Below are 27,029 nucleotides of genomic sequence, written 5' to 3'. Positions count from 1 at the left end.
CAAAATGAAAATAATCAGTATTGTTGAATCATTAGACTAGTCAAACCAAAAATAAGAATAAAGAATACCTTCATTAGTAATGTTCTTCAGTATTTGTAATATTTCTATTAAGCAGATGGAATCAAGCTTGTGAACATCAATTTATGGTAGGATTTGCAGGTGTTTGACATCTGTCTCAAACATTTGATGGTATTTCCACACAGCCTAATTAGCAAGGTCAAAAATCAAAGATGTGTATATAAATCAACAATGACCAGAGCGTACGTATGAATTATAAGCAGATTCCTAATATCCCATGAGGATTTACTGCTTGCGGGAAAGCCTCATCTCCATGTTTCATTTTTCTCTTTCCGATTGTAAAGGTACACCAAAAAAAAAAAAGACATTCTGTGCTTGATGTAGCGACATAACATATTTAAGATATGTAGGCAAACCATTCTTTTGAGTTCTTCATTTACTGTATTTCCTACTTCTTAGCTTATAGTCTCCTTGTGTTTTTAACTTTCCTCTGTTGTAAAAAGTGACTCTGTAAAAGCATTTCCTTAATTTTCAAAACCTTTTTTATGTTACTTCTGGGTGCAGCTTCACCAGAGAAAGAAACTTCATTCCTTTAAATAGACTTTTCAATTTTGACTCTTGAGAAGGTTATTTTTGAATAACCTGAACGTACTTAGATTTCTTTTTTCTACTCTATTTATGTTAAAGAAAAAAAAACAACTTAGAAGTGAACTATTTTATTTTGTCTTCCAGAATTCTTTGAGTTGATATTACTTATTGATATTATTTAGCGTGTAGAGATTATGTGTTGCCATATTATTTCTTAATCAAAAAGTCCGACCTATTTCCAATTAACAGAAAACTGAAAAGATCCAACCCAAATGCTTCTTAAAAAAAAGTTAGAACTGAGTCAAGGTCATGAAATGATGGGTGTCTTCATAGTGGAAAGTGACAAACTTGATAAAGAATCCGGAGCAGCTTCCTGGGGAAGCATGTTTTCCATTTTCAAATATTCAGATTTTAAATCTGGATTCAATTTCACAAACACGTTGGCTTGCCACAATACATAGATCACAACTAGAACAGGTAAATGCAATTTATATAACTCTATAAATCAGAGAGTGTAATTTTAAGTACCCTTTCATGAATTAGATTTGTCTCATAATATTCCTGTTAAGTGGGTAAATATCGTTGATCCTCATGATTTAGACCAGGTAGCGTTAGCAAACACGCATCATATTTCAGAAACGGATTTTCAAGCTTGCCAGTTGAATGTTAGGATCTTTTCTAAATCAATAGTAAGTAGTTTCTGATCCTCCCACATAATTTAATCTCTTTATTTTCTGTTTCCTCTTCTGTAAAATGGGAACGATACTACTGTATGCAAATTCAGTATAAAAATGCACAGAACAGTTTCTGCCGCTTGTGAGACCAAAATGGATATAGCCAGTTGTGTTGTACTGTTTTCAGGAAAAATTTCTCACTGTGTTAAACTTCTTTTATGCAGTATAACCCACTGAAGTCATGAAACCATCAAAGTGGTTTTTACGATGATGATCGAATTCCAACGCTTCCTAAGATTGTAGTTAACTGCGCAAGCAACAACAGCTTTAGTTAAGCTATAGTTATTTCAGTTTCTTCTACAACCAATATAAAAACAGAATAAAACTTTTTTGCAGAAATATACGTGGAGTATGACAATATACTCAACATACAAAGACTTTTATTTAAGATATGCAAAGTGAAATTAAAAAAAAAATAATAGTCCTAGGTCCACATTCAGCCATATGATAATTAGATTTGCAAGAATCTGTATGTGTTTTATTTCTCTCATGTAAATTAATGCTTTTAACATATAGTTTCAAATAACGTTCTTTTATTCCAGACTGTAATCTAAATGATAGTGTATCAGTTTGATTATCGCTGGATGTGTTTACTTGCTTGATCAGAATTACAACCAGGTGGTACCATCTTCTCACAACAGTTTTACTTCCCTTTGAATGAGAATGGCTCATTTGAAGTTTGTGAAAGGCACATCCGTATGGAATTCATAGGATTTCATGTTGCGATACAGCAAGGAGACTTGCTAGAAATCGCCTGTTTCAGGCTGATGATGCAAAACTAGACATCTGTTAAATTAACATCTATCTAACATTTTTTGCCTTTCAGTCAAATGCATTCAAAAAATTTAAATCTTCTTTAGCTGTCAAAACAATCTGTCACAAGATATTTATTTTTTTTGTATAATGGGTTACTTAAGGAAAGCAGCATATGGCTGAGTGAGCTGCACCTATGCTGCAGCTTTCCCACATCCGTACTACCTATGAACTACTGGAACATGTACATGCTTAAATGATTACTTCTGAAAATTGAAATGAATAAAGTAGAACTCTGTGCTTTCTAACTTATTGGATCCCTTTCTAATTTGTGTTTCAAACAAAAAGCAAACTTCTAATGTTAGCTTTGGTAAAAAAAACTCATAAAATGTTGCCCTGCCTTTCTGTCTTGAAACAGTGTGTAGGATGATAAATACTTCCTGCAACAAATCAGTGTGAACAACCTACAAGCTTGTTTCTTTGCGTAATTTAGGACATTCATTACTTCTCACAGAGGTGGATATAATAACACATTATTAATTACAATTATGTGTAATTTTAATAAAAACCAGTAATAATAGATCCTAATATGGACCAAAGCAAAAAAGCCTCCAATGCAATACGTAGGGCTGCATTGTGCTTGGATTCTCATTCCATCAAAATATGGCTTGTGTGTCTTGGAGACATAACTCGGTACGCTTTTATGTGCCCTTTTCAATCACTTAGCAGCCTGCCCTGCCCTATCCTGCAAGAATACTACTGCCATTTTCGCCGATTAAATTCATAGTGAAATCCTGGCCTCATTAAAGTCAGTGGGCCTGCTACCTCAAAGTCAGTGAAACCTGAATTGACTGCTTGCTTTACTGTGTTTTCTAATAGATAGACGCTCTCGAAGTCCAGTGTTAGCGCTGTTGAAATTATTTCTCTCAGATGAATTTATTTGTATACATGCCTTCTGCTTTTAGGTTTTGATTTATGTATGCTTGAAAAATGGGTTTTTGTTTTGCTTCGCTTTTGTGAGTCCCATAGCACATAAAAAGCGTGTGTGAATATGAGATACTGTTCTCTGGGAGTAGTCAGTAGCTTTGTCGACGGGTGAGATTGGAAGTACTGAGGATGTGACATGCTTCACCTCCGGGGAGACGAGGAATGTGTCACCCACAGCACTACAGCCCTTCAGGGAGCGTCTGATGTTGCTCATTCATGGTGCAGTTTTGGATTTAGTTTCAAAGTAGGAGGATCATTGTATAAAAATATTGCAATAAGTCACTGTATTTCATTAGTTTTTAATGGACAACTTTTAAGTGCCCCGAAAGGAATCTCTGTGGGCTTCCGTGTCAGCATGATATTTTCAGAGAGACAGCATTTGAACATTGAGAACATATGGGGACAGAGACTATGGAAATCATTCACTAAAATGTCACTTTTATCTTAGATTTGTCATCTAATTTTAATATGTTGAATGCCATGAATATGTTTAATTGTAGTTTGCTTTACAATAAGTTGTATTTCTTACTACTGACTGCAGCCAAAATACATATTTGTTAATTACAATTTGGGGTTTTCTTAAAGCTAATTATTTTATTTTTGCTTTGAGAAATATGCTACGTGTGTAACAGGCTGCTGAAACTGGTTTAGGGTTTTGGGGAGTATTTAGAAACAAGTTTACTCTAGTAAAGACTTAGTTACAGTGAGGTAAATGGTGCTAGTGTCAGAGAAAGAAAAACTTTGGTACCTCTTCTGAACTCATCTTAGGGTTTTTGTGAGACTTTCAGGAATTTCAGGCCTTTGAGATTCACTCGAATTTGTGTGTACCTAGCTGACTAAGTATTTAGGGGAAGGAGGGACTGACAGAGAAGCAGATCTTCTCAAAGAGACAGAGCAAAAATGTGTCGAGGTTTATGTTTGATTTCTCAAGCCTTTGATTTCTCAAGGAGTTCAGAAGAAAGAAATTTGGTCTCCATTGTAAAAACTAGGATTTTCTTTTTCCTCTTTATTATTGCTATTGTGTCTATTCTTTAAGAGTCATAAAATACTTTGTGATAATTTTGAAGTGTTGATATTTTTATTATTCAGCTCAAGCTGAAGCATGAGCCTTGCCTTTTCTGGACAGAGGTAGGTTAGCTATAAGCCTTTAGTAAAGGTGACAATAATCGTTGCAGCCCCAGGGTTATATTGAAAGCCCACTATAGAGTAAGGTGTTTTTTCTAAGCTGTTTAATAAAAAGAAACCTGTGCTTTTGTTTGATATGCTCGTAGCAATCCCTTTTTGGTTGTTAGGGAGATCCTTATTATGTTAAAGCTTTGTTCTGGTCTGACATGGCCATAAACTAATGAATGGAAAGTAGATCCTGATATCCCATGGTGTGAGCACTGCCAGTCAGTCCCCGTAAGAGTGAAGTGTCACTGGAAGTCTCCAGCTTCCCAGTGCAGAGCCACACGTGCTCCTGTCCTGGGCTGCCCCAGTCATCCTGGCTTGTCTCTCACTCCCCCCTCGTAAGCCTTAGTCTGTTGCTTCCTCTTCCCGTTCCTCCCACCTCTGCAGAAGGTGCTACTGGCCACAGGCAGATAGCCGGCCTTGCTGAAAGCTCCTCTGGGAAATAGGTGGTGTGGATTTTTACCCAACTGGACACTGAGAAAAACACTTCATTCCTAACTGCAGCTGAACACTCACTGGTACCTACAGCTGGAATTACGTGTGTTTGAGCAGCGGACTGCACCTAAGAGAGGGGTGTGTGTGTGTGTGTGTATATATATATTTTCACTGGTTGGCTGCCCATCAGCACCAGGACAGACCATATGGGATGTGTTGTCCTTTACCACTGGCAGGCCAATCAATGGAATTTTTTTGCTGACTCCAGAACCGTGCTGGCCCTGTTAGGAAATGCAATTTCAGCTAGGGTAAAACCCATGCAAACAGTAAAGCCCAAGAACCTGCAGTGTTTAGGAGTGTGGGCAATGTACCTCCAGGCATAGGTGCAAAATATCTAAGAGTAAGAAAATGATTTTAAAGTTCATTTTCCTTAAAATGATTTCTTGGCTTTCCCTTTATCTCTCTCTCCCCCCCACCCTTTTTTTTTTTTTTCCTTTTCTTTCTCTTAAGTGAATACTGTTCTGTAGAAGCAGATTTTGGGAGCATTGTGCTGGGAACAAAAGGATTCTTTCAAAGACCTGTTGCTCAATCTTGTTTACAGGATTTTTCTTTTCCTGGGGCTTCTAAAGTCTTCTCAATTATTCGCTTCCCTAATGTATTCATATTTGCTAGAATAAAATGTTGCTCTATTTTGAGGAGGACTGTGCCAAGCGCAGTGGTTCCCCGGTCTTTTTCTCAGGTTCCACCTGAGAAAAGTGGCACTGACGTTTCTTTCCCCAGATCTCTCGGTGTCCTCCCGTTCTCACCAGGACTCCTGCTGCTTCCTCGCTCCTTCCTCTGGTGCCGGGTTGCGGCAGCTCTGCCCTGGGCTGGGGCTCCCGCTGCTTCTCCTTCCCCCCACCAGCGCTGCTGCTGCCCCACGGCAGAGCTAGCAGCTCGCAGTGCTAAGCCTAAATGATCCAGGCTGACTCTAAACAGGGCTTTTTAAGGCATTTCGGAGCTGTGCTGGCTAGCATAGTTTCCTTCCAGCGTTTCCTTTTCTATCATATTTCCCATGTGTTACGACTTTTAAGTTGGGCAAAGCAATTTGGGTAGGCGCCGTGCCATGCCTTTCCTGCCAGGTACCCTTCGTGTCACACAGACATCATGCCTCGGCAGGTGAGGAACGATTGCACTCGTGCATGTGGCATTAATAGTAATTATGATCATAATCATCTTTGGGAATACATTAATATTGTTTTCTTACATATGTATTAGGATAACACTTAGCTAAATAATCATAATTAGCAACTTGAAAATTTTGTGTAAACATTAGTTATTAAACCCTTAAATGGGTCCTATGAGGTATCATTACCACCATTATATAAACAGAAAAAAATTGACCACATCAAAGATAATTGTCTCTCCCAAGTTCCAGCAGTGAATCACAAACTGAGATGCGATTTGATCTCCAAAGCTCTAGCTCAGTCATGGATTTGTGAATTCAAATTCAATGTAACTTGTCTGAACAGTAAAAATATTATTGTTTACATTTGATTGTCTAGTCATCGCACCAGAAATAGGTTGTCGGTAGTAGCTCTGTGGCTTTTTTGGGGATCCCTATTGCAAATAGGCTTTTTAATTTTTTTTTTTTATTTGGGATGACTCCTATAGCTGTATTAGTAGTTTTAACCTTAAGTGTTGTTTTCTGCTTTGAATTAAAATTACTGAAGCAAGATACTACCTGAAAACTGAAAAGCTATATCCAAATGCTGCTGAAAGTTAACCCAAATGGCACAGAAATGTCATACATAGTTGATTATAATCATGCTTCTGTGTAGAATGTTATTTTTGTATATTGCTCTGGCCTGTTTATAACCATTAAGAAGGGAATTATGCATCATAATGTGTCTAGATTCCAAGGAAGTTATTTGGCCTGTACATTATAATTTTTATTTGTTGTTTGGCTGCAGGACAGCATATGGAGTCATTATGCACTTAATAAAGGAAATAGATGCAACCTCCCTTTCCACTCGGTGACTGTTGATATGGGAGTAGGTGGCATCTGTCACCTGTGCTGACAGACCGAGTGGTGGAAGTTCAGTCAGGGCTCTCATTGCTGCTTTTTCCAAGAAGCTTTGTTTGGGTTTTTTTTATTTTATTTTACTATCTAGAATAACGATCCTTTCCGAGGAACATGCGGGTGATGCAATGGCAATGTCCGTTTGCACTGGTAAAGAGAGCACGCTCCTGTCCCTTACGGCTCTCATACGTGAGGCTCAGCAGCGTACAGTGGGTGGTACGTGGCATGTTTAGAATCTGGGATGTGCATAAGCGAAAGTATGAAAGATACAACTGAGGAAGTAACTTCAGCGTGCTTTGAGGCCATAAGGGAACTGGCTGAGGTAAGATTCCAATTAATTGCTTTGCTTAAAGACTGAAACACTCAAATATCGAGTGAGCTCTTTGTGGCCAGAGCAAAAACATTTCCATGTTTGCATATTGTTCTTTGAAACACGTACTGATTCTGCATGTCCCTGTCTCCCTCTGTTGTTCAATTTCCTACTCTTTTTTTCTTTTTGTGTGCTTTTTAATGTTTTTTTTTGTCTTTCTGAATTGTAATTGAGTAGCTAAGAGAGCAACTAAATTTTAATAAGGTTTTTGTTGATTGTAACGTAATTTAAAACTTTCAGTTCTGATTGGACTCATGTAAAAAGTAATTTTTTTTCATTCAGCAGCGGTGTAGTTAAAAATTCACTGGAATCCTGTGTTTAAAATTGTTAATCTAAAGTGAAAACTGTGCACCTTAATTGTTCACATTACTAGCAGCTATCAGTTGTGCTAATTTTGGGTTTTATGCACAAGCAAAGCCCACAGTCTCTACCTGGCTTTCTAAGAAAATAAAAGACCTGTTTCTTCAGGCACCTACAGCGTCAGCCTTGTCATGCTGATGACTGTGGCTAGACAGAATGGCCATTAGTGTTAGCCCTTTGGCATCTCTTTTTGATCAGTGAGCCCCGCCGAGCTGTTCAGATATTCCTCGCACATCCTGGCTGCAACTGGTACCCAAAGGATCTCTCTGCTCTCTTCTTTCTGCAGCTCTTTCTCCGTTCTGACGTTGTCAGTGACGGTTTATATCAAATAGCGCTCTTCCCTCTCCTCACCTTTCCTCAGAAGGGCTGTCCTGAGAGGTGCACACAGGTCTGCTGTCTTTCTCCTCAGGTGGGAAGTGAGGAGGCTGTGGGTGGCCAACCACCTTCCCTTGGTGCACACCCAACTACCGCCATGGCTGGGCCCCGTGTGGCCGCGTGGGGCCCAGCCACGGTGGTGGTTGGGTGCGCACCAAGGGAAGGCCATGGCCATCTCACCAAAAACCCCAACAGGCCAAAAGAACCCAAACCACAACCAAAGCAGAACTCAGGATTTCTTTCTTTCTTTCTTTCTTTCTTTCTTTCTTTATCCTTCCATTTCTCCCTGTTCGAAGAGATACTGAATTCAGACCGACGCTAAAGTGCAGAGGGCCAGGAGAGGAGAGGCAGTGGTGAGGCTGCTGGGGGCTTCCCGGGACAGCCGGTCGTGGGTGAGCTTTGAGAGTGAGCGTTTGTTTCTTTTGGCCCGAGCACTTTTATCTGGAGAGACCCCATCCTAAGAGAGTTGTGGTGTTCAGTGAGTGTTGTGTTAGAGATGAAGGTGTCCAGCCCAGCCCTCTGTATAGACACCACCTGTAGCAGCTATGTTAAACTTAAATTCAGTTTCATTGGTTTGGCAGCCAAAGCGTTGTGTTTGTAGATGAATAGCTTGAACACTAACATCCTCCTTATTTGCTGTTTTAGTGAATATCGGGTATTGTAACAAAACTTGTGAATGTGTTATGGACATAGTGATTAATGCAACTCTAGTCTGCCGGGCTCTGTCGTTCTGTTAGCCGTATCTGGAGGTAAGTCACTCCATCACATCTCAGCATACTTCATCTCGGTAAGAAGAGGTTGCTCGGAGTGTGGCACAGCAGAGGACTTTGGTGCTTGCCTAATCTCACGAGCTGCTTTGAGAGGCAAGGCGCTGTAGTTCTACCTGGCACCGCCGAGGGAGGGAGAGCTGATGGCGAGGAGGTTCTCCTGCAGCCCAGGTCTCACCCGAGGTGCTCTGTGCAGACCGAATGCAGGTGGGTCACCTCATCGCATTTAGAGTTGTCGGAGTGTGGTGCCTAGCTCCAGGAGCCCAGGGCTGTGAATGGATTTTGCGTGGTCATTATTTCAATAGCGCGCGTAAGAGAAATGCATATGTGTCTTTAGCGTCAGGTGGCTTATCCTGCACTAACACTTCCTTCCTGCTACCTTTATGAAAAACATTTATTTTGCCTTGTGAGTTTAAGACATCAGCAGAAGTCGAAAGTATTTCAATAACACCCTTTCTTACTCTTAAAGGACTACTTGACAAGCATAAAGAAATGTTTCTGTTCTGGTGAATACTAGAAAATGTGTCAGAACTACTTACGCCTTGAATCAGACATTTCCTGTGATGATAGAATGGGTTTGGCTAATTCTTATCCAACTGAGAAGCGTTTTAAAAATGAAATTCACAGTACTATATGTTTCTTCACACTTCTTTTTTTCTTTGTCGTGAACGTGTATCGGCTGATGTCAATTAATGCTCTGTGAATTTAGTTAACAGAAAATCTGTTAGAGTTGAGACAAAAACTAGGTGATACGATAGAGATAAGCAGGGCCACAAAACGTTTAAAACATCCTTTATGACTTATGTATTGTATGACTGCAGTCATATCCTTTATACTAAAAAAAAAAAAATCACAATAGCATAGTATTTCTTCATATTGTTATAGTTACTTTGAAACCTTAATCAGCAGAAAATCTATCATGAGGAAGGAGTAAGGTTATATAAAATGCCATCAGGGATCCAAACATTTTCTCATCGAGATCAGTAAGTATAGTTTTAATGTAGAAAAATGGGGGGGGGGGCACTAAAAAAGTTCTGGGCTTTGTTGGTTTTTCTTTCATCTGTTGATATGCCCCCCGATCTCTTCAACAGTAGTTTTCAAAGTAGCCGTACAAACCAGCCGTTATCTCTATATTCCCTTCACAGGTAAGGGGTACCGAGTCACAGAGAGCGGAAGTGTATTTTAAAAAGCCCTGAAAATAGACACCAGGAGGTTGAAGGAAAGAGGAGGTGGAGGTTATTGAATAATTTGAGCGTTTATAAGATAGTCTCTCTGGCTTTTTTCCTCAAGATTGGACCCCTTAAATGTCATGCGTTTGGTGTTGTGCATTAAGACAAGCGCACTTCCAGGAAATGTGTGTGGTGACTCCGTCATATTGCATAGCATAGTTCGTATCTACTCCAGGTGGCTTCCAGAGGTTTTTTTAGGTATTCAGCATCTGAAATTGTACCGTTTTATTCCAGATTTCACAAGCAAGAACCAGATTATTGTGAAAGAGTGTTGGCTGATAAGTAAAGTTTTGAATTGCTTCTGTGATTGTCACAGGAGAGAAAATGTCAAAAATGACAATGGCTGTAACAGACTGGTTGGCTGAAAAATATTAAAGGTAAAAATAGTTAACGCTTCTTTTTTATGTTAACTACTTTTTTCACTTTGTCAGAAAGTGTTTACTGGAAAGCTTTTGCTCCCATGTCTCTGACTTCATAAAGTTGAAGAACATTTCAAATAACAGCCGGATAGTTCACCAGTGCTTTTAGTCAGCTGAGTGGAGGAAATGACACAGTCTCAACTGAGTTTCCATGGAATCAAAATCTGTATATTCTAAAGAAAAAAAGATACAGGAAAAAAAATACTGAATGTTATGATTAAATTTTCTTTATTTTTAAATACAGCCAGTTACTTATTAGGGCTATTTTTAAAAGAACGAACATACCTAAAAAGCCACATCTTGCTATTCATAATGTGATCTGGTTGTGTTTCAGAACTGTGAAACAGTTGTCTTAAAACCAAAACTAAAATGTTCATTTAAATATATATTTTTAAGTTTTAATCATTTCTAATGTAATGTCATCTTCGCTTTTTATAGAACTTTTAATATACATATGCTTTTTTGAACATTTCTGACACTTTTTAACAATTTACTTAAAATACTGTTTTTTAAAGTTCTCAAGAGTCAATCATGTCAAGTTCTTGCTGTTCTCAACATTCTAATCAGTACTTTACGTTTACCAATTTTTAAATCTTTTGCTTCGTGATGCATTCTGTTAGTGGCGTGACAGGGATAGAAACAGGAACAGATGTTCCGGTTCGTACCAAAGGTTCAGCAAAACCAATATCCTCTGGCTGATGGGAGCCGATGGCATGCCGAGAAAGGTGTTTTAAGGGTGCTTTTATAAGCCACGTCAAGCCTCCTTGGTGCAATTTTACTCTGTATTCTGAACCACGAGAGACGGATAGTAAACCAGACTTCCTTGAAACTACCCACTCTTTTTCTTATCTACTCATTTGCTTGAGTCACAGTGTAGATACAGCATGAAACTGTTTAATAAAAAAACCTCTTGACTCATGATATAGGTGGGGCTTTGCACATATGCAGGCAGCAAGTAGGGCTAGTGCAGTTGGTTTTCCGTGCTGCTGTTATGGCATTGCCTGTGGAGCAGTCTCTCCAGTGTTTCTTGCATCAGCGCTGCTGTGGTAGCTGTTGGTGTAAAGTTAACTGGTCATCGTGGGTCTGTTACAAGTGCGCCGAAAGGGAAGTCTTTGGAATTCTCTAGGGGTCTTTCAGCTGACCTAGTAGACTCAGAGGGCTTTGTGATTCTGTCTCATGAGATCAGTGGAATTTTAATAGTATATGAGTATTCCACTGGATCATTACATGGAACAGTTTGAAGCATTTAATGAGTTGACATGTGTTACTAGTAGGGTAAGACCTAATCCTGTAAGACCTTTGCACTATAAATGTGAAAACTGGAGTTCAGGTGCAAAAATGGTGGATCGGGACATGAACAAGCAGGAGCAAGTGTTAAAAAGCAAGACCTTTGTCCCTGTTTTCCATTTCCTCTACTGTGCCTTGTATTAGAGATGGTGAGCCCTCTTTTACTTAATTTGTCTTGGAACTTTGTTCTTTAATAACTTTTTCTTTTCCTTTTTTCCCTTCATTTTTTTGGTCATGTCTTGCAGGCTTATTTTCCCTTCTTAGGGAAGCCTTCCCCATTTGAAAGAGTTGTAGGCATCCTTGGCACACGGCACAGATCAAGTTCAGCTCCAGGCAAGTCAGCAAGTCTTTAGACCATGGCATAACAACAAATAATTTAAGGAGATTTCTGGATTTGGTTCTGTGCTCCCACATTATCAAGGAAATATGCTCGTGCCAAGATCAGCTCACAAAAAAGCATGTATTTTGATGAGCCCTCGTTATTATGAAATGACAGCAGTGGCCTTTTAATTTGTTGACGTCCTTCTGGTTTTTTTGGCATCTGTATCGCAGGTGTAGCAAAGCAATGTATACAGCATCTGGAATTGAATCCACAGCAGAAATAATCTCTGAATAGAAGTCAGCCTTGAATATAGGTCAAGTTAGCGCATAGGAAACCAACACATCTTCAAAGCTGTGGCTCAGAGAAGTACTGGATGCTCAGGGGTATACTTAAGGCGTGAATGTTGCATATTAATTCAGAGGACGGGGCAGTAAAACTAGGCTTTGTTTGGTTTTCAAGTGTGTTGCCCAGTACTCTAAAATAAATTGTACGCTCTGTGAAGCTACATACTCTATTGACTCAGTGTAGATTTGTACTTCACATAGAGAACTTAAATTATCTAATAGTGAAGAAAATCCTTTACGAGCCATACAGCTTTCTCCTGGATGCCGGCCTTTGTCTTTGCAAGCAGAAGGTATCTATACAGCGTGAAGGAGCTCAGCCCATCTTACAGGAAGAAATCACAGCAGGCAAACCTGTACCTTGTAGGTAAGTTATTCTTTCCATCCCTGATGTCAGTTGAGGCACGGGAGGTTCATGTAAACTGGCTGCCATTTAGGCACAGATGAAGGCGGTCCGTTTTAAAAAATGTAAATCTTCTGTGGGAAATACTTCAAGAATTGTTTGACATATTGATGACAGTCTTAAAAGGCCTTAGCTTGTGTGACGGTATTTGGAGCTGTAGTTGGAGCAAAAATTCTACGCAGAACTGTACCAAGCAGGCAGTAGTACAAGTTGGTGCCACGGAAGTCTGAATTCTGAAATGTTTTCTTAATGCATATTCCTCTGTGGTTTTACAGGTAAATACAATGGCGGGAGAGGGGAGTTACATGTCCTTTGAAATTAGTATTCCCCAGTAATCAGGAACATACTGATTATTTGCTATTTTAGTTCTTTTGTCAAGCAAAATTTGCAAAAATAACTGATTTCCATTCATTCATGAAATGACTATTTTCATAATACGTTATTTAATGAAATAGAGAAAACTAAAAACTATGTAAACAAATAGCAACTTAGGCATTAGTTATAACTGAGTTGGCAATGATAAGAATCAAAGATTATTTTCAGTAGCCGTTAAGAAATCCGTATAACTCAACCCAATTACAAGATGCTTCTGCTGGTATTTTCTCTTTGTTTCCTTTGCATGACACTTGGCTATTTCTTCTATCGTGTAGCACCAGCAGCCATAGATAAATTGGTTCAACCATGCATATAGTGAGTAAGGTCGTAGTGTTTTGACCAAATAGAGGTCATAAACAATTTTAATTTATAATGATGCTATCACACGTATTCAGTTACACTCAAAAAGCGGTATTTAGGTGGTTTTATAATTCATACCAGCAATAGCATCTCATGTTTTCCTTCACCCTGCCAGGATGTTACATGTAGCTTATGCTTGTGCCTCTCACCAGTAAAATCACGTCTGATTGTGATGCTTCTTTTACCACACCAATTTCATTTCTTGTCATAAATTGTACGCTGGGAAGTTAAGTATAGACAACATAAGGCACAAGGGATTTTCTTGTGTGCTCTGCCTCTGTTCTAGCCCTCTGCTGCTCTGTAGTCTTTCCTCTGAGGAGCGCACAGATTGCAGTCTAGAGAACGGAGGTTGGGGGGGATGAAGGGCCTCACAGTGCTGCTCTACTTTTATAGAGGTTGTGGTGTAAGAGAAAGATCCAAAGGTATTATTAAAACAAGGTTTGCAGGAAAAAAGGTGGTATGTTTTATTAAACCAACTGATATAACTGAAAAAAACAGATGCTTTCAGAAACAGCATTTCTTCAGGTCTGAAACAGAAGAAACAAAAGCAAAAGGCTGGAAAAATGAGTTCTTTGTTCATGCCATCCAACTAGATAATTGGCAAATAAGAAGTCTTTGCTAGATGTAAAATACAAAAGGATATTGGTGAGAGAAAGCAGTCATTAGCTCTTGTGCATCGCCAGAGGCTTTCCTTTAGCTTCAAAGGGTATGTAGTCAATGAGTAGTTCTGGCCAGTCGTCCCTTTAATAGACATGAGTACTTTCGTAGCCTTTTGCCACTTTATTTCCCTATAATTTGCTGTTATGACGCTCCATGCTCTCGATAACCCTGGCGATGCATTTTCCCGGCAGGGGGTTGGGGGGATTCAGCATCAGTGGAGCAACGCAATGTGTGGAATGTTCTTCACGATCCTATTATTGTGCAAGTTTTAAGTGACAGACATAGAGGATGCGTTGGCATGCAGGCTAATGAAATCCTAGACCTAAAACAAACGGAAGAATGATCCAGATTTCTAGTAGAGTACAGAAGTAAGGGATCAAGAGGTTTTCTGTGATTAAACTTCTTGGCTTCTTCAGGTAAGATTGAGGGAAAGCTCTGGTTAGTCATTTCCTTTGTAATGGTGAAAGTATTAAAAAATGGGCTGGAAATCAGTTATTTATATCTCTGCATAAAATGACATTACTAGTACACTTCATTGTGCGGTCATTTCGTAACGTTCTATGTTGTGGTGCCTGTACGCCACTGGAGTACTGCTTGAGGAAGCTTAAGTGGAAGCACATTTACCAGCAGTAAAATACAGCTTTTGCATTCATGTTAGTCAAACACCTAGCCCGTCGTATGGAAATGTGCCGATTTATAGAATAAAATACTTCCATAGGAGAAGAACTTGCTTTGCTCAGTGGAGCTGTCAGGACTCAAGCAGTTGTGTGTCCAAACATTTTTGTTCCAGCACAAGGTCACTTCTTGGAGAAAAGAATTTATTTAGTATAGCATGTAAGCTTTTGCATAGTTTCAGCCACTCAATCTTATATCTTTCATGAAAACAAGCAAACAAATTGCATGCATGTTTTCAAGTGGTTTGTTGACCTTGGATGTAAATACAGGGGTTTGATTGCATTGTGAATTTATAGATAAGCCTGCGAGAATGAAGAAGTACTTCTAGAAGTAGGTATGTATGTGTTTGCGTTTTTTGAAGATTGTTGTCGTGAATATAATCTAGTACATTGTAAAATATGTGGAAACTGCTTATCAAGACTTCCATGAGAAAAGCAATTTACCAATAAGGGTAGGAAAATAACAAAATGAAATGGGAAATAGAGAGGAAAGATCTCTTCCCTAATTGTTCTGTTACTCATTTTAAGTTAAGTGGGTACAGGCAGAGTGAGCGTCTTATAGGAACTTGGGACTTCTTTTTTTTTCTTTTTTTCTTTTTAAAAGGTATCTAGGCACTTCCATTGGCATGTTTACTAATAATACTCTGGAAAAATTTTCAATAACTGAACACATGGATCTTCATTTCTCCTTCCTCTTCCTGTCCCCCTGAATCTTCAGGCAGTGTTTATTTCCTTCACGTCTGGAAGAGAAAACAGGAGGCCTCTAAAGCAGCTACCCTGCTTCGATTGGATTCCTTACACCAACGGAGCAAGGAGAAATACTTGGTGTAAACCATCACACAAAATGCTCCTTTGCTAGGTCAGGCTGGCGCTGTATTGATACACATACGGAGAGAGGTTTAACAGACCAGTGCTCTTATGAATATTTTACTCCTTATGGTAAATTTTACTCTACGCTCATGTAATGAAGGTTGCTCAAGAAGATTAGTGTGAATCTGATTTTAATGGATCTGTATTTATGCAAGTGTATTGCCAGTCCCCAGGGGACAAAAAATAAGAGGTGAAACCCTGAAGCAATCACAAATGTAGCAGTAAGCGTGGGGTTTGGGACAGTTTGTCAGCTTAGAGTTGATTTTCAAGTTTTACTTTACAAATTTGAAAACCAGATTTTGTCTGCCCAGAGCTTAATATGGCGGTTTGTGGTGAGATTCTGGAGGTTAACATTCGTAGAAAAGCATAAATTCATTTAAAATTTGTGGTACAATGATGATATATAAGTACTCAGTTTTGAAACGGGCCACTGATTCCCTGAGAATCATTCATGACCTGGGATTGGGAAATCCTTACAAAAGAGGATACTGAGTTGTGTAGAGCTGTTAAAAGATTTTTTTTTTTTTTTTTTTTTTTTTTTTTAACTAGCTTGGTACCCTAAGATGCAGGTGCCTGAACGTAGCACTGGGTGACTTGCATAAGCTAACACAGAATATGCCATACAGCTGGGATCTAGATCCACAGTTCCAGAGTCTTACATCACTGACATAGCCCTTCCTTTTCCCTAGTAGAGCTGAGATGCTAGGATACAAGGGTACAAGGAGAGGCCCAAATAGGATGCTGCAGCAAAGAGAAAATATATGTTCTTTTTCAGGTTTGTTTACATTTCTGCTGCCCTCTTAACTGTACATGCCCGTGTGATAGCTGAGTCTGATCGTGGACTGATGGTTCTGCAGACAAGTATTATGCCTTTTGGCCAGCTGACCAGTTGCCAGGTGGCTAAAAGCCTATTTGCCTTTGCCTTAAAAAGGTAAAAGGTGTGAATAAAGCTAATTACAGAAGCAGTCCTAATGTTACAAATAGAATATATAGTTAAAAAAAAACACCAAACAACCCCCCACACACAAACCACCCCCATCTCACATGAAAATGAACCCTGCTTGTATGAGGACTAAGTGTTGAGGACCTTTTCTAAATGAGTAGGAATTAATAATTAAATTATAAAATTTAAATTTATTTTTTAGCTTGTAATTGCTTTTTTAAACATTTGAAATCTGATCGCGTCTCTGATGCATTCCTTTAAAAATGTTAGTTCTGGGTCACATTTTGTCTTTTACTTCTTAGTGCAATAACAAGATAAATAGAAGAAGGTGTCTGTAATACCTCTTTTTTTTTTTTTTAACACAGATTTATCAATGCTAATATGTTTTGTTGCTATGAAAACTCAGTTATCAACATTAAACATTTGTTCAGTCATTTGTTTATCAGTGGCAGTTTGTTAGTAGTTATAAGTAGAATTCCGTCTGCCAGTTAAACTATATTGTAAATTGATGGAGAAATTAGCAGCTCCTGGGTTTTGGGGGTGGGGGGGAGGTGTCTTTCCTAATGAATGTATGAACTTAATTGCATATAAATGCGTCTGTAGAAGATGGTTGAGGGGGAGCTCAGGTATACTGCACACAAGTATGCCAATCAGGCGAAAACAGGCACACATTGTGATTATCTCAGTTTTCAAACCTGGAAGAGACAAGAATGTGGTGCTAAATGAGAGAGGCAGTATGTCATGCTCACTGAGATAAAAACAGAAGCTGCCAGACACTTTGGCTTTATTCTGCGAATTCTTTGCTTCAGAACTCCCCTATCTTTTCTTCATGCTCATTCTCCCTCGCATTCCCATTCTTTCTCTTTCTCTCATTGCTGTCTCGATCTCTCTCTTATTGTTCTCTCCCTCTTTCCCTGTCTTTGATGCACGTACGTTGTCACATTTCATTGACTCTCCCCTCTTCTCTGTTCTTACACTTACGCCTAGTGGTGCTTTAGCCAGAGCTTGCAGCCTCTCCGGCGAGTTTTAGTCATGTGTGAAGCTCAGTTTGATCGAGCGCTCCTTTTCTGCCTTTTCACTCTTGCAAAAGATTAAAAGGTGGCGTCACATCGCTCCCCTGCTCTTTCCCGCAGGAGGGACTTAAAAGGGACAACAAAAACTAATCACTTTCAATAAGCGTTTTCTTGCAAAAAAGGGACTTAGCGGTGCAATTTGAGGCTGGTGGTGAGGATTGGGAAGGCTAGAGGATGCTTCATACTGCTAACAAGGGAAGGAAGCCTTCAACTGAGGCAGGTAAGAAGTGCCTGAATCAGAATGTTTTATGGGGTGGCTTGGTCAGAGCGGTAGATTTTCAGCGTTTTGTAACGGAGACAAGCAACTGCAGCAAGAGGCAGCCTCGGTGTTGTCTCAGATTCCTTTTGTTTAAGATGTAAAGTATGTGCTATAAATTGAATTAGAAATGGGCTCGTGAAGATGCTGTATTCAGACCAAATTATTGTTTTTCCCCCCTTTTCCCTGTGTATCAAAATAAACGGGAGAACGAGCTTTTGTGAAAGCTGGACTTTGCTTAAGGTTAAATTCAGTGCTTAAATCTCAGTATAAGAAAAGCTTTTGAGTCTTACAACCCTCGAGGAGCTTGGCATTCTGCGATTTGCTTGCAAGAGCTGAACTAAAAATTAATTGTACGTACTTACTATTTATTTGGTAAGGTAAAATCTAGCATGGAGTTTAGGTCTAGGTGAATACGGTTTGTTTGCCTGGCATTTCATCGGCTGAATAGCTATACCCTTTTAGACATACTGTAAAACCTATTTCGTGTTTATGTTTTGTAAATTGAGATTAAGTGGCATCCTGAATGAAATACGTGACTAAAACTCATAAACTGCATCTGTGTTTAGTAAAGCAATCACCAAATTAGAATAATGGATTTATGTCAGTTGTCAAATGGAGTTAACTCTGAAAGTGCTGTCCACAAGTGCACTTGGATTACAATAAAGGGCTTTCTCTTTAACAGTTATTGAGAGGAGCTAATTTATCAGGCAAAGCCTATGAACTTAAGTCTTGTGACAATATAAAATTAATATAGCTTCAAGTGTTTGTGGTTTGGGGAAACATGCCCTTTCATTCTCTAGAAAAATACATTGAAGCTCTACAGGGACTCCAAAAGCAAAAATAATTTTAATTACTTTTTAAATGTTACATGCCGATACGTGCTTTTTATTCACAACCGGAATATTTAGCTACTGGGACTTCTGGTTCTGGTTTTCGCTGGCTTTGGTGCCGCCTTTTCTCTCCCTACATTTCTGCGCTCGTATTTTACAGTTGCTCTCTGTGTGAGCAAACTAAGACTCTGAACAGAAGGAAGGGATTCTGAGCAGCAGCGATGGTCTGAATTTCATTGTCATACTGGAAAGTGAACAAGCAGGCAAGGGCAGTTAGACCATTATTAGGGATTTAAAGGAAAGCAAATAATATTGCGGTGATTTGTAAAAGTAGAGTACTAATTAACTGGCTCTGAAAGCAGTGCTCTGAAAAGCTAACTTTATAAGCAGTCCTAGAGTAAACATTGTTTGATAGGCAGATTTTAGCGTTGCAGCCCTACAAATGAGCACACTGCAGACAGAAATTAGTATGTTTACTTGAGAACTTTTGTCTTTATGCAAGTTCACCCTAATGACCCCATCCTGCCTGCAGCCGTGGGAAGGCGCAGTGCCCTGTACCGTGCAGAACCCGGTGGCCGTGCTTTCTGTGTGCGTTTGCGGGAGCTGATGTTACACGATAGGCAGTGACAAGCCACCACGCAGCCAAATGGGATCGAGCCCCCAGGGAAGCCTCCTCTCCCATCAGTACAGAGGGACTTCACGCGCTACTACTTGATCTTCAGTGGTAGTTAATCATACATATTCATCCTCGTATAAAGGGACATATATTTTTTTTTTTCCTGAGGCCTTGAAATCAGACAAAAGAACTTGTAAATGTCTCACTGATTTGTAGTGGACATTTTTACTTCTTAGCTGTAGTTTTGCTGAACTTGTTCTTGTTTATTATTTGGCATTGGGATTGCCATTACACCTCTCTTTCACCTTTCAAAATGTTCCTATACGTTCTTCCAAGCTCTTTTCATGCTTCCCATGTGTTTAAGCGCATGTTGATCAAGCCGAAATGAAGAGTAACTTGTCTGACAAAAATGGAAGTCCTGAATGTAATGTGGTATTTGAAATTATATTTTGTGACTTAAATAAAGCATGTCTAAGTGTAAATGGTAGATGACTTTTGATATGAATCAGTCATGAAGAATTTGTTCCTTATGAAGCGGCAGAAAACTAGGAGGTTGAAGACGAGCTAACTTCATCTGTTTGAGCCCAGAACGCAGGATCTGAATTGCAGATCGTTTATCTCTCCTTTTGGCATTTGCTAACTCTGCCCTACTCGACGTTAAATGGGTGATTAATAGAAACAGCAGCATTTTACTGATGTTCCAGTAGATGTTGCTGGAGAGCAAAGCAAAGATTGCTTCCTAGAGGAAAAGAAATGCAGTGAGATTACAAAAGCCAGAGAAAAATCTCAAGGCGAATGGTTATACAGGCTGTTGGTAGTTTAATAATATGAGATCAATAATTTTTTACATCATCATCCTAGGTTCTATTCAATGTGAAAATCTGAAGAGGTACATGTGCTGAAATGAGGCGCATGTAGAGACAACTGTATGTCTTTTTTTAAGGTTTTTAGGTTTTACTTGCCACTTCTAACATTTTATCGCTGGTATTAACATTGTTTCACATGCGTGTTTTCTCAGAGGAAGGGCTGAAAGAGTATCCCTAGAAGTTTGGTGGTTTTTTTGTTTTAATGCATTCACAAAATATAAATGTTTAATTATAAATTAAGAAATTAAATGCATGTACCTCAAAAGTAGAATTCCAGTGCAGTGAAGTTGCTTTCCTTTGAGAACAGTAAGAGCTTGCCAGATTAACACATAACATAATTAAAAGCAAAAACCCACCCCTTTCTTAATTTGTACATTATTTTTTTATTTGTACATTTTTTTTCAAGCTATGAACAATTGTGAGTTACCATCTTCTTATGTGCTTAAATTCTGAGAGAAATCCTCCGATGAGTCTCAGATCAATAAATTGTAGAGTAACCAATAGCAAATGAGTAGATAGAAAACTGTGATGTCCTATGCTAAAACTATTGGTTTATTAATTAATGTGATAAAATGATGAAGGAGTCCCAAAGGAGTGGAGGATTCTAGTATACAGGCACTAACTGATGCAATTTCAGGCAACCACTGACCTCTATCTGTGGGAATATTTATTTTTGGAGATGATCATCAACCATAACTGATTTCAAATTCAAAACAGCAATGCGTGTTGGGTCATATTTTTAATCCTAGCTTTTCATGTAAAGGAGGATATACACGCAAAACTTAGGCTAGTCGTAATAAAAACGTGATCTCTCTTCATTCAGCTGGTTTGTACCTTAAATAAAAAAGGAAAAACAAGAATTAGTTGAAGACTTTTTAGAGAAGAGATTGCTGGTTTTAGAAGTAAAATCACTATGTTTCACTGATTTTTATAATACATAGCAGCATGGCTTTGTTTAGTTTGCTGCTTACTGCTTATAATTGGAAAAAAATGCAGATAGAAAAATGTGTGGCAGATCTCTGTAGTCATCTCCATGTCATTTGTGTTTTAGATTATTTATTCTAGCTTATTTTTAGTATTTTCATGGGGTTTTGCAGGTGTGTGCACCAAAATTTCTATAATCTGACAAGCTTTAGGTTGATGGGCTTTTTTTCCCATTCAGATTTGCGGCTGCCAGTAGGGCTTTTCCTTAATGTTCTGCTTCTTTAATTTATTGCTGAATTTATGCATGCGTAAACTGCGTACATACTAAGGTGATTCCTTAACCTTCAGAAAACTGTTTGCATACTTTATATGGGGAATAAGTGAAATCTTCCTGGTTTTCATGAGTATGGTTTAGGAGACATCAATGCTGTATATCTTTATTGAAGAGTCATGTTTAGCTTTTTGTGTGATTTTTTGCTCAAGCTTAGAAGTTCCTAGGGCTTTAGAGACAGTTCGCAGTTGGTATTGAACATTGTGCATCTCAGCTGGGCATGGCCAAAAGTTCATGAGCACTTTTCCATTTTTACAGTTCTGTGTCATTCAGAAAAATAAGCCTGAGTGTTACCAGTGAGAGAATACTACCAGAATTATGTTCTTGCACCTTCCCTACTTCAGTTTACTTTCAGACTTGTCAGTTCAATGAAATGGTACGTAATTTAGTTTAAAAGATCGTAATATGTCATCAGTTTCTAAAGAGAATTCCCTGTTGAAAACATTGGCAAATTCAGTTTAAAGGCTTATGACACAATATAGCCCTAAGGGATAAACTTTTATCTTTGTATTTCTCAGTTCTCAAAGTCATGAAGAGAAAAGCAAGCATATTGTAGAGTGGAATTCTATTTATGAGTACACTGTGAAAAGCTCAGAATAGCTGAATAGGGTAAATAATTCTGGCCACAATTGAGTCTAGTGCCACGTTTCCCAGTAGCAGCAATGTTGTATTTCTAGGTTTGTCTATGGATGCTTACGTATGTAAAAGCAAACACACAAATCCAAATGTATGTATTATAATTTCAGCCCATTTCAAATTTAAAAATACATACTTAATCTCACATTCTTGGAATACAGGAAGAATGGGTGTCTAGGAGTCTGCAGTAAGATATTGGAATACAAAGCTGTGATGTCTACGTAGGAAAACATACTGCAGACAATAGGAATTTAATGACTTAATTGGGAAGCTTGTTTCAAATGCATCTATATAATTTGTTCCATCACTGCAATAGTTTCATAAAAAATTTATATGAGGTGAAGAAACACAACTTTAAAAAGTAGAAATGGGATTTGGTGATGAAGTCATCTTAAGGATGCTACTTCTAAAGGAAAAGACATGGATGTATATATTTTCCTCATTCATGCCAAAGTAGCTCGTGGTTGACTTGAAATAGTGGATGTAGGTTCTCTTTTAGCTGTATTGTGTGAAATATATTTAGCTAGCGCACTTCTTACTCTATGCTTGCGATTTTTGAAAGATACAAAGTTCAGTTGCTATCTCTAGCTTATGTTGATTTAATAAAATGCATCCGCTAGCTCATAGCTGAATCCAAATCAAATAAAAGTTGTATTGTTATCATGTGTGGTATGATTATAAGCGTAAAATGTCGCATTAAAAAGCTTTATCCCCTCACCTCCCCAAAGTGGTGGGGGGGGGAGGGGCACGCGTAGCTAAAAAGCTTTTTAGCTAAAACTTTTTTAAAACTTTTTGAAGTAGGACATTTTTTTCAGATCATTCTCCGAAACTTACCTATGTCTGTGAGATTCCAGAGGATAAAGTCAAATGAAAGTATCTTATGAGCAGTTCTTCTCTACAAAACATTAGCAGCATGAGAAAATCTCTTGTTTATTTTCTGGGCGTTTTGATATGAAACTTAATACGAAGTATTTTCATTTGGAAAACGTGCCTTTGAAATTTCACATGTTCATTTTGTATGTATTTGTGGTAATGTTTTTTGGTGTACTTGGCCACACAGTATTACCAAGTGATGGCTCATAGCAGTGTCAGCTATGCTAACGTTGTTATGGAGGAACGTGGTCTTTTCTGTTCCCCTCGTTTCTCTTTATTATTGGATTAATGTCTATTTCGAATAGGGTTTAGTTGACAAATTCAACTCCTTCAGCCCTTCCTGTTTGGTCTAAATGTCAAACCCAACACAGGCTTTTGTAGTTCTTTCCTTGGCAGCAAAATGGAGAGAAGGAAGCTGCTGCAACATGTTACTGTTTGGTGGGGGGCCGAAGTGTCGATACGGAGTTACGAAAGACTTGTCTTCTCTCCCGACATATAATAATGCCTATTTTTCAATAACTAGGAGCTTCTGATTTTTGTGGCGCTCCCTCCCTGGCAGGTATTCATGTTTAAAGGAAACCTGGATTATCTCAATGTTTATATTGATATTCATACTTGTAGCTTAATTCTGTACGCAACAGATAAAGAAGGCTATGGTGAGTTTGAGTTGGAAGGACACAGAAAGGAAAGGGAAAAAAATAGCAAGAGATTCTCCATGTCTAGAAAACACAGGAAAGAAAATATTTCTAAGAACAATTCATGATTAGAGTAAAAACTGTAAGATCAAATACTGCATGCAGATTTCTCTGAAGTCAATCTATTGTGACATTGCTCTAGTATGTGTGCATGGACATAAATAATGTATATGTGCTATACATATATACATACAGTCTCTAGAGGTCAGTAGAATGTAAGGAATGGGCAGATGTTCAGTTTTCTAATATGAGAATTTGAGATGCAGCATATCAATTGTTGCTACCTAGAAGAGATGAATACGTTTCTAATGAAATTTGGAAGTGAAGCAATTAATCAGAGTTAACAAAGAGCTGAATGAAAGAGAATCATGTCTGTCTTGTTGCGGAAATGAGTGTAAATTATTTGTTTTGGGCAAATTCCTGATAAATGCTCATTTACGTTCTAAGAAACTTGACAGAAATCCAAACCATGATTATTGTATTATAGTTCATTATATTGCATCGCCTTACTACCTTTTCTGAGAGGATTTTTTTTAGAATGACAGAAATAAAAATTAAAATGGTCTTCTGAGACAGCATATGTCAAGTACTAAACAAATCAGGACTACAGTGCAGGCAACACATTTTCTTTTCATGTTTACCCAGTTCGCCTTGGCCAGCCTGGACAAATTAATTGTTTTATCCTTGTTCACCACCTTCTAAAATGAAATCTTCTGAATGAACTCATCACTTACGGTTGAAGGTTCTATTTTCTTTTAAAAACTATTTTGATAGTTTCTTATTACAAGCTGCAGGTTTGGGTGTGGAATTTTTTGGTTGTTTTTTTTTTTTTTTTAATGTTCCATGACTTGATTTTGTTTTGTGTTGTTTTCTGGGAAACTAAGCAGAGGTAGAGCTTTTATCTCTGAAGGAGGTGATTTGAATTCTAATTTATGCTGCAAGTGCAAAGGAGTTTTGTGTTTCTAGTGGTGTTTCATAGATGTAACATAAAAATTTAAACCAACCACAATTCTGTGCTAAGGAATAGTTGAGAAAGGTAGGAAAGGGTATTATGGATGCATCGTGAGTTAACACTGGTATGGTCATTTCAAGAAGATCTGCATTAGAGCAGGCAAGCGGGGCATGAGGGGGCTTTAATGTATTCTTTATTTGTTTGATTCACAATTACTGTGATTTGGGTGCAGAATTTTGAATTATATATTGAAAAAAAATCAATGTAGACTGTTCTGAACAACAAAAGTATGTGAGCTAGCTGAATGAAAAAGTAGATGTTTTAATAGTTTTACTGATTCTGGAACATGAGTGAGTACATTGTTTTAAGTTTCCATCCTTTCTGGAGGAGAATGATAAACTGGTTCATTACATTACGGAGCCGATTTTTTTTTAAATGGTATCAGACCAAAAAGATACTGGAATATAAGTCCACTGTAGCGAACACATAAATAATAAGCCTTATTAATCCGATGGCATTACGCTAACAACAGTTCACTTACGTGTGGATTCCTAGAAGTGATTCCGTGATGGCACCTGCTGGGTGTGTTTGGTTTCAGTACTGTCTAGGTTGTGGGGTTTTCTTTCTTTGTTTTTACTAATGTCCTATTTTTCCTCATCTTTGTAAAAAACATCTAAAAAAACCCCAAAATACTCACCAAGCATTAATTCACCACCTGCTGAAATGTTTTTCACCTTTAGTCCAAAAAGAAAACACAGCAGTTCTTAAAAAATGGAACTGGGAGTATGTATCCATAGCACACAAATAATTGTTCAATTTGATAATTGATTGTACTGTAATATAGGTCCTTTCAAGGCATGCTTGCATGGGAAAATGTACTAATGTAGCTTTAGCCCTCTTTTTACACCACTTATGGTTACACGTGGCTTTTAGTACCTTTCGATGTGCGTGCAGGTGCTGCCTAACCACGCTACCTAAACTCAAAAAAAAATCCACTTCTAGAGTCAGGCTGTGTTACAGTGACATATACATATTTTTGTATAAACAACATAGGCTGTTAAATGTATCCGTATAAACAGTATTTCCTCTGTAAATTGATATTTATTAAAGTTCCAAAATGTGGCAAAGTTGTCAGAGCTATTGAAAACAAATGGTGAAGGATCAGTTTCCTCAGTTTGAAATGAATGTAGGCTTTTGGTTTTAGTTGGGTTTTGTCTGTGTATTTTATTTTGCTTACCTGTTGTTGTGTTTGTGGTTATGAGCTCTCAGGCACGAAATGATTGTACAATAACAGCAGCGGTCCACCGTTCCAGATACAGTGGCTCTTGTCTGCCTCACCGAGAACTGTATGAATGTTTGTGGGGGCAAAAACTGAGTCTCAGAAGTGTCACTTCTAAAAAGCGCATCCGTTTTCATTGGGAGGTTTTTTCCCTCATCACAAACATGAGCAAAAGAATAGCGGAAGGGGCGGAGTTTCGGTCCAGCAGCGCTTATGGTGGGTATGTAAGTGAGGCCTGTTCCTGGTTTCGGGAATGTAAGGAGTGGGTGGGTCCTTGTGTGGACCCAGTCAGTCACACAAGGGAGTGTGGATTGACTGGACACAGCAAAAATATAAATAGTAAGATTCTAGCTTTAAATGACCTAAGTAAATATTCAGCACATTCACCTTTCAAAAATATGTAAACCAGTGTTTTTAAAGAATATTTAAGATAACAATGAGCAAAGTAGTAGGTATGTATTTTACACCCTACACTTCAAGGCATGCTATTGAGAATGATGGGTTCTTTTGAATCTACAGCCTAGTAGATAATCCATTTATAGGTAATCATAATACTGATAAATTGTCTGTGTGATTATCTGTGATTGTAGAGAACTTGATTTCATGACTCAATTGGTCTCTTCTAGTTCTGCGTTCACTGTTTTATTTCTTGTTGACAAGAGGCGTCTGCTTAGAAAACAGGACAAAAGTGCTCGCCTCCTAAAACAAACACCAGAGAACTCTGCGAGAATTCTATGCAAACTTGAGTAACCATGACATTTGGATGTAAAGAAATCTGAAATGACAGTAATAACCAGTATCACTGTAAAATTACAAATTATTTCAATTTAAGTGGTTTCATTTTTCTACACACAGTTTAGAGTCTGTCACCAAGCTGCTGACTTCATCTTGAATGCATTCTGCAGTCTTGACAGTTGTTGTGGATTTGTTAATACTAAATCAGTAATTGTTGGCTTTGAAGGGGGATCCAGCATCTTCAGCAAGAGCTTATTAAACTGTAAAATATGGATTGCCTTTACCCTAATGGCCTCTGAATCCTATTACCATCCCATTAGAGAGTGTGGGATTTTAGTAATTCTGTTGTTGTTTCCAGTGGGCAGCGAGTACAATGGGGAAGGGCAGGGGTTAATGCAGTTCCGCTCCTGCGATAGTGTAACAGAGGGTCCTTTATCATTCAGTGGGAGCCTTTTCCT

At 38.4% G+C, this 27,029-nt stretch overlaps 1 protein-coding gene across 17 annotated transcripts in view; it reads left to right on the top strand.

Moving 5' to 3' along the window:
- TENM2 (teneurin transmembrane protein 2) overlaps positions 1-27,029 on the top strand; it is a 668,147-nt gene that overhangs the window by 288,887 nt on the left and 352,231 nt on the right. The window contains exon 1 of one of the 17 annotated variants that reach the window (XM_063349521.1): positions 17,322-17,795. The exons of 14 other annotated variants lie outside the window; for them this stretch is intronic. In XM_063349521.1, the coding sequence (XP_063205591.1) occupies positions 17,750-17,795 (46 nt within the window). In that variant the 5' untranslated portion in view covers positions 17,322-17,749. Of the gene's footprint in view, positions 1-17,321; positions 17,796-27,029 lie in introns of those variants that run through there. 2 more of the 17 variants (XM_063349522.1, XM_063349527.1) reach the window with 2 other exon arrangements.

This window comes from Chroicocephalus ridibundus, chromosome 11 (genome assembly GCF_963924245.1).
Source record: "Chroicocephalus ridibundus chromosome 11, bChrRid1.1, whole genome shotgun sequence".
Classification (NCBI taxonomy): Eukaryota; Metazoa; Chordata; class Aves; order Charadriiformes; family Laridae; genus Chroicocephalus; species Chroicocephalus ridibundus.
Note: the sequence above shows the minus strand (reverse complement) of the source record. Positions and strands in the feature narration are given on the sequence as shown.